General features: G+C 33.9%; 3 protein-coding genes across 5 annotated transcripts; 1 reads left to right on the top strand and 2 right to left on the bottom strand.

Annotated features, from left to right (window-relative positions):
• Positions 1 to 182: 182 nt before the first annotated feature.
• Positions 183 to 2,183, bottom strand: LOC128892525 (geminin). Of its 3 annotated transcripts, none has more exons than XM_054153020.1 (5): positions 1,675 to 2,183; positions 1,153 to 1,268; positions 955 to 1,079; positions 708 to 877; positions 183 to 636 (listed from the first exon to the last, which is right to left on the bottom strand). In XM_054153020.1, exons 1-5 carry the CDS (start codon positions 1,726 to 1,728, stop codon positions 577 to 579), a joined length of 525 nt encoding a protein of 174 aa, XP_054008995.1. In that variant the 5' UTR covers positions 1,729 to 2,183; the 3' UTR covers positions 183 to 576. The 3 variants fall into 3 exon arrangements, with proteins under 3 accessions (XP_054008995.1, XP_054008996.1, XP_054008994.1); XM_054153021.1 differs by having other exon boundaries at positions 708 to 880; positions 1,153 to 1,235; positions 1,675 to 2,164; XM_054153019.1 differs by having other exon boundaries at positions 708 to 880; positions 1,675 to 2,162.
• Positions 2,184 to 2,292: 109 nt separating this feature from the next.
• On the top strand, positions 2,293 to 4,594 carry LOC128892528 (transcription elongation factor SPT4). The gene is made up of 5 exons (XM_054153025.1): positions 2,293 to 2,450; positions 2,575 to 2,681; positions 2,755 to 2,810; positions 3,485 to 3,619; positions 4,179 to 4,594. The coding sequence occupies exons 1-4, from the start codon at positions 2,388 to 2,390 to the stop codon at positions 3,601 to 3,603; spliced, it is 345 nt and encodes a 114-aa protein (XP_054009000.1). The 5' UTR covers positions 2,293 to 2,387; the 3' UTR covers positions 3,604 to 3,619; positions 4,179 to 4,594.
• On the bottom strand, positions 3,020 to 7,398 carry LOC128892506 (synergin gamma-like). The gene is made up of 6 exons (XM_054152974.1): positions 5,718 to 7,398; positions 5,290 to 5,644; positions 5,050 to 5,213; positions 4,824 to 4,965; positions 4,590 to 4,732; positions 3,020 to 4,410 (listed from the first exon to the last, which is right to left on the bottom strand). Exons 1-6 carry the CDS (start codon positions 6,855 to 6,857, stop codon positions 4,186 to 4,188), a joined length of 2,169 nt encoding a protein of 722 aa, XP_054008949.1. The 5' UTR covers positions 6,858 to 7,398; the 3' UTR covers positions 3,020 to 4,185.
• Between the last annotated feature and the right edge of the window lie 661 nt (positions 7,399 to 8,059).

Raw genomic sequence — 8,059 nt, 5'->3', positions numbered from 1 at the left:
AGGTCTTCTATGCCAAAGATTTGTGAAATAAATACGTGATACTAACAATTTTCTCCATTGGTACCATTAATTTTCATCGTTAACATCATCGCGAAACAAACTGTTTTTTAGATTTTATTATGGATAAAAATTAGGTATCGATGCGTAGGCGAAATTTCATTGGAGTAAAAGGTACTGAGGCGCAATGAACGAAAATTCTAAACAAAACCCCGTTTTGTTTAGAAAGTTTAGTTTATTTCTTGTAATCAAAATTATATAATATTTATGTTATAATTGATAGTACTCTATGAGGTAAACGTGTTTGTAGTCACGGTCATAGTCTTACATTGAATAAGTAAAAAATTATGGATAATTCTTTCGTGACCACACCCAATCTTGGATGACTAAATGTAAAAAACAGTAATATAGAAGCTCTTCCATTTTCAGTTCATTAAAGTTTTACTCAGACTTTTTTTTTGTATCATGTAACTCGTCGTACCAAAGACAAGTGCATTATACTATCTCCAATATGGAGATGCTCTTCCCTATACCTTCGTTCGTAAGGCACCGTTAAGTACTCGATCGCGAAATCTTAAATTAAAGAGTACTATCGTCTAAAGAATTATTTATATCATTTCTGTCTTCTCCAAGCATTTCCTGCAACAAACATCAAGTTTAAATGTATAGAATAATTTAGAAATTGCAGATAAAAGGAAACTTAATAATACCTGTAGGACTTCGACTAGCGCTCTCGATTCGTCTAACATTTCTTTATATATACGATTTTCCTCTTCCAGTTTCTCGACGCGATCAGATAGTTCTTTGTTCTCCTCTAAAGCGTCATCGAGCGCTATCCGCCGCCTTTCAGCTAATACTTCCCAATAGTTTTCGCTGGGTCCTGCTGTTGTAAGTACACAATAGACATTTACACAATGGAAAATGAATTATTCGTGATGTTACTTGTAATAGATATACCTTCTGATGTCAAGTCTTCCACTTCGATCTTAATCTTATTCCCTCTTGCAGTTTGTACGCCCTTATCCTTAAGTGTTATTTTTTTACGCTTCTGAGCATCGTGTTTCGATTTATCGTTATGTTCCCTAAATTAAAAACATAATATTGTGCAATGTGTTCAACGTATACAATTATTGGTAGGCAATAGAATTTACTTACGGTTTAACTGTTTCCTTCGTTTGCTGAGCAGATCTGAGCATCCTCCCTCCGCCAACTAAGTTTTCTTTGTCGTTGGCTGCTGGCTGCAAAACGTGCAAAGACTTTCTGACCTTATCCTGTTTAGGTAAAAGAGAAAAATGTATGATGTTCCTCCAAGCCTTTGCATGCAATTAATTATGCTGTACTAATTTACAATTCCATGAGTACAATTAAAAATGAGTAAATTAATTATAATTCCACACTTACGTGAAATAATAAATTGTTATTAAAATGGCATATGACATATATACATTAATTAATTGCATTCGTAAAAACTAGTTATCGAAACATGATAGTTATTTAATTAAGTAGATAAATAAATGAAAATCATTTCTTTAATTTGAGTATTATACATTGTATAAATCGGTCAATATTTTTCGAAAGTGTAGCGTGTTTGATGCGATGAAAATAGCAATAATTTTGGCTTTCCTTAAAGATCGAAGGAAATGAAATATAATGAAAAAAGCAAGTCGCATTACTAACCTCAGAAGCAACAGTTTTGGCGGTAGAAACCTTCGTACCACCTCCAGGCCTCATGATAGTAGCCGTTAGAAAAACGAGAGAGTGTACGAAGAAAATCCAACCACGGTATTCTAGCAACGAACTAATCGGTGGATCTTTAAAGTTACACTCAGCTGTTCTCGAGCTAATTATTCAGATGTTTCTGGTATTCAAAGGAAACCAAAAATATGTATTTCACGGTGAAACGTTCACCGCCGTCCCAACAACGCCCAACGGACATTTCCCTATCAACTCAAGTACACAACGCAGTAGTTTCCCGCGTTTTCAGTAATCACCCATAGATCCGTTTTAAATCATAACGATAATAGCAATGAAAAGGGAATAATTTCTATAGGAACTAACGAACACAGAATACAAAATTTGTAAACGTTATACTATTTTAATAGACAATTGAAATTTAGCTATAAATATACACGAGTATTTTATATTTTCGTTACATTAGTTCATGTTTCGTCCAACTAGAATATTAAGGGGATATTACACGTGGCGACCGAATTTAAGTTGGCAATAAGTTGGTTCTATTATAAACTTACTAGATTAATTGCTTTTGTAGCCACCAGATAACAGCTGTTACAATTCAATATGGCGTCCAATAATCAGTTCACCGATGGGAATACGGTTCTAATATAATCATAGTTTATGTTGTGTATGTATGTGAAATAATAACCACACCGATGGAAACTGTTCCTAAAGATTTACGAGGATTAAGAGCTTGTTTGGTGTGCTCTTTGGTTAAGGTATGTTATTTACAAGCATTCAATCCTTCGATATTAATTTCATTTGAAATTTTACGAATAAATCGTGTAATTACTGCTTGAAGTTCATTGCTCATGGACATAACCTATACTGTTCTCGTTTTAGACGTTCGATCAATTTGAATTCGACGGTTGCGATAATTGCGATGAATTCTTGCGAATGAAAAATAATAAGGACAATGTTTTCGACTGTACAAGCTCCAATTTTGACGGGTGAGCAAGAAACAAACACGAAACGATGATCGCCGTAACAGTCTCTAAATCATTCTTATGCGTTGCATTTTAGTATGATCGCCGCAATGAGTCCCGAGGACAGTTGGGTTAGCAAATGGCAAAGAATAAGTAAGTAACAAATTTACATTCATGCGATTAAGTTAAGATTAAGCAAGAGAAATATTGTTACTTTATTCTTGTATACCTTTACAAAATTATAACAGTTACATTATCTTATAGTAAATCATAATATAAACTGTTACCCTCTGTCCAACATTTTGTTTACATTCGAAATTTTCGTAATATTTCTTCGAGCACCTAATAAACAAATTTCTCTCTTTCTTTTTAAATTCATGTTTTTGGCAGTGCAAATAACAACAATGCGAATCTCCACTTTGTGTTATGCTTATAAGTGTATTTAAAGGCGGTACTTTGTACAAATTTTGAAGCCAATACTTTGATACAAACAATACGATACAAAACAATGTAGCATGTATATTTGCAATTTAATAAGTTCGTTTGCCTGTCAGATTCTTTACGTTTAAATACTATTATACATTTATACAGAAGTTTTACTATGATGTATGACAGTATGCATAATTATTAAGGAACATGATCATGTGCGAACACAAGATTTTATCTTAACTTGTTTTAATTTTGTGTATATTTTGCAGTAATTTTTACATGTCATTTTCCATTGTTTTATAATCTTTTTAAACTAAGATGAAATGAAGAATAAGATTACCTTGCTAGTTGTAAACGTTACTATAACTGATTGTGAGATTCATTTTTTTTTCCATCAGATCGATTTTGCAAGGGTGTATACGCGATATCGGTATCGGGACGATTACCAGCAGGCGTTATAAGAGAGATGAAAAGCAGAGGAATAGTATATAGACCACGCGATACAAGTCAACGATAATTTTGAACTTGTAAATGTAAGAAGATTATTATACTTTACTGTAATATCATATAATAGAATAATATTTTAGTTTTTATCTCGCGTCGGAAACTCGCTATGAATTTTATAAGATTTTCTCGAAAATATTAACTTGATTTGATTGATATGAACTTTTGTTCAGGTTTAAGAATTTCCTTACATCTTTTCGATCGTTTCGGCTACACTTATAATTTCGTAAGATTTCTTCGCAATTTTACTTTCACCCTATTCAAACGGACTATAGTCTTAATATTTCACTGTCTGTACAATATTTTGGAATGGACTAATCGGTAATACCTTTAAAAATTTTCAAATTTAAAGAATATATACATTTTACATGGAATCTAGTCTCTCGTATCATACACACGCCCGTATCATTTCACTTTTAATTCCACGTTCTTATTACGCGATAAATATTTAAAAATGTCAATGTTTGATTTTCTAATTAATAATTAAATGTAAAGTTAGTCTGTTCTGTTTCCTACAAATCCTTCGTGTAATAAGTTAATATGTGTACATTAAAAATTTACGAACGTAATTTCTTTTTCCTTATGCAGATCAGTATCAAATATGATTGTTACCTGAACATATGTTCGTGTGAGTATAGAAAGACGGATGCCGCATCACTGGTAAATGACTGTTTACGCAATTAAGCCATAAATTAGCACAAGTAACGTGATAATTGTTTTCATTATATACTATTCTGCCACTAGTAATGACTGTTAAACAAAGTGAACAACAAACGGCTTCTCCTTGATGCAAAGGCCAAGCTGGTAGTTCCGTAACAATCTGGAATGTTTTATAAAAAAAATTGTAAATGGAATCGTTAAGAATGTCTTAACAAAATTTATGAACGTACAATCGTATTACGTCATCTTTTTTTTATAAAAATGCAAGAATTATTTTATAATAAGAATTTAGGTTAATAAGATATGTATAATGTGTTGCACAATACTATTATTTCTCACCGGTATGTTTGCATAAAATGGTTCCATTTCTGCCCAAATCCGGTCAATATCCATTAGCAATTCATCAAATCCTACTATATTAATGTCCATTTCTTTATACGAAAAATTAACACGCCTACAAACAGCCGCGACTTCAGCTAAGTCTAACGAGAAACAGCATAAAGTAATTATCGATTTTTTTTCCAAAAAACAGAAGTACAACAAACGAGTGAATTTACTTAATAATTTACTTACTGCAAAGAAAATTATATCCCTGTGCTGAATTTAAAACTTCATGCAGCACGAGTTCTGAATTAATACTTGTAAATATATTTGCAGCTACTTGTAACAATAATACACAACTTTCCATGTATTGCTTCCACTCCCAATACTCAGCCTGTAAATGCAAATAAATTGTCTTTTAATTTAATCTACGATTATTCTGTCTCATATATTTGTATAGAAAGAAAAGTTTAAGAACCTGATGCATAGCATCTGCTATTTGCTCATCTTCCACGCTCGAAGGTAAGAATGACTTAAGATCTAAACTAGGCACAGATCCTGATCGTGTCAGTGCATTTGGTGCACCATTCATGAACTCTATACTATTAATTGATATGGCGTCTTCCTTCTGAAGAACTTTGCCTTAAAATGGAACATAGTTACGAGACTGTTCGTAATACAGTGAATTAAACCATTTAGTATTAATAATATTATTTACCCGTTTCTATTGACCGTTCTTCTACCGCATCCTCGAGTTTAAGATTATCGAATGATTCAGAAATTTCTGGCACAAGATTGAAATCTGCAGCATTCGTGTTACCGATGTTGGATTTAAATTCTAAGTCTACGACAGTGTTTAAAATATTTGATGCTGGAGTACTAATAGCAGGCTGTTCCGCGGATACAAATTCTCCAAATTCGTCGGTTGATTGATTGTTAGAACTTGCGTTTAAGTCCGGTTCCGTTGATGGATCTGTTTCTTGAACCAATGCGCGCAAGGCACTATATTTATCCTCGACTAGTTGGAGATTCATAAGATCCTGCTGAGTAGGTTGCACTGTTCCCATTGAAACCTAGATAATATGTGATGTAAAAATAGTTCTAAACAATAATGACAAATAGTGTGGTTTATTAACACTGTAGTACCTTTTCTGACCATTCTAATTTGTTTGAAACATCTTTATCATTTGTTAAATTCATAATTTCTGTGTTCATACGACCTTTAACTTCGTTCTGGTCCTTGGGCGGATCATTATTTCTTATCACTGTATCCTTAAGTATTACTGTTTTAGATTGATTTTTTATTGTACATTTAGGAAACATTTCTGGTGAATCCAGTGTAGGCTGATCTTTACTCTGAGGTGTTGCATTTAAAGGTGCAGACGCGACTCGCAATTGAATAGCACCGTGCACGGATTTAGCATTAACGTTATTTTTCTTTGACTTCTCTACAGGTTTCTTAACACCTAAATTGTGGTTTGCGAGTCTGCTGCCGATAGCCGAGCCTTGTTTCGTGTCCCAAATGGGTACGCTCGGAGTGTTAGGAATCGGAGCACTTTGAAATTCGGAAAAGTCGTCGCAGGAATCCGTCGTAGGTGCATGCTTAGAATCCATCTGAGAGCGATTAATGTGTTTTGCATCTTTAAATACGTTATTTAAATCCCATACAGCGGTAGAAGAGGCGTGAGATTTATTATCGAGACATGAAACTTTTCCAGGTACATTGTTTGTCATTTGCATATTTAAATCCGAAGATATGATTCCATGTTGGTGCAATTTTGCTTTTCCTTTAACTTCCGAAGGATATCTACCATCCGGGCCAAGGAAATTGACTTCAGTGTTTTCGTTAAGGCTTTGAAATTTAGCTGCGGAATTCGTGTGCGTGACGGGTTGTAGATTCATTAAACATTCGATATTTAAGTACGGAGTAGGCGGAAATGGAAGCAAGTGTAATATATCTAGACTGTTAAATGTATAAGAAGCCTGTGCAGCAGCTACAAGAGCAAGGACAATGTACAACTCCTGCTCTGTGAGTTGGCCAGCATACTTTTGATTCGCCAAATTCCATATATGACCAAGAACTTCTGTGGGAAGTTGACTAGTAAGCAACAAGGGAAAGACTTTGTTGGTGTCAACGAGCAACTCCGTTTGCATCCCATTAGATCTGACTTTGTCTTCTCGTACAGATTCCCATACCATCTTATAGATTGGTGGTAAAGTAGTGGAATTAGTCCATAGCCAAGTTGGCAATTGATTCAGTCTTTTATCCATGTGAGCTTTGTTCATCGTTAATAAGTAATCCTTGGGCCAAACTTTTGCTATGACGAGCTTAAGTTATGTGAACTCGTCGAGGAGAATAGTTTCATCCTTCAGCTTACTACCTTGGTACATACATCAAAGTGAACACTATAAACATCTCACTCATTTACGTGTGGTAATTACTAACATTTGCGCGTGTCACCAGCTTTACATTCGCCGTTGATGGTCTCATTATGAAAGGCGTACGAAAAAACAACGAGACTTTTTCAACCACGCTACGAAATCAGATTTATTAATTCGAGACACAATAAAAAAGTGCGTGACACACAATTTGACAATTCAGGTGTCACTGGATGACCACTGAACAACGTCCTATTACGAAGGCCGATCCGCGACAAATGCGATGAAGTTCGTTCAAAATTAGGGTTTAAGGTGCTTTACACCTGCAATTACACCTTCGATGCAATATTAATTTTTCATATCGTAATCGTTTGAAAAGCAACAAAATAAGATGTTACAGTACTTTCCGCGTTAACATACGTTTTATTACACTTTTACTGTTAAATCGATATTTTTCCCGGGGTGTAATTCGTCCCTTTCCATATTGATAACTTTAAACGAAATTTTCGTTCGGAAAATAAAGGAAAATATCGTTTACGATAAAAGAAATTATTATTAAATTCATTAATTTAAAAATGCATATTACGGTAAATGTGGAAAAAGATTCATTTCGGGTTACATCATTCGTCAGGTGTAACTAGAAGGTAATCACATATAAACTACCTTAATGCTCAGACATGGCTGATGATTAGCATATGTTGCGATAGACGGCAATTATAATCGCAATTGCTAAATATAATTGTGAGGTAATTACAATGGTAATTGAAGTGAATAGCAATCACTTACAATCATTACGATTGTAAGTGAAGACTGGTGCACAATTCAGTCATCCTCATTTTTTATTATTTCTGGACTAGAACGTATTGTACTAATTAATAAAAAGAACTTTTCAATTTTTGAAAGATCCTCATTTCTAAAATATTAACTAGTTCTTGCACCACGGTTTTCAATTGCGATCAACAGTAATTACATTTTGGATACAATCTGTGAGCGGGTCTTATCAGTGATATTATAGCTATCTGCATGTAGTGAATAATCAGAAATGCATACATCATACAATTCTTTGCTTTAAAACACTGCAATATGTTTGTTAATACGTCCAATTTTCA

The sequence above is a fragment of the Hylaeus anthracinus genome, unplaced genomic scaffold, assembly GCF_026225885.1.
Source record: "Hylaeus anthracinus isolate JK02 unplaced genomic scaffold, UHH_iyHylAnth1.0_haploid 12002, whole genome shotgun sequence".
In the NCBI taxonomy this organism is placed as follows: Eukaryota; Metazoa; Arthropoda; class Insecta; order Hymenoptera; family Colletidae; genus Hylaeus; species Hylaeus anthracinus.
The sequence above is the reverse complement of the archived record's forward strand: the minus strand, read 5'-3'. Positions and strand labels throughout refer to the sequence as shown.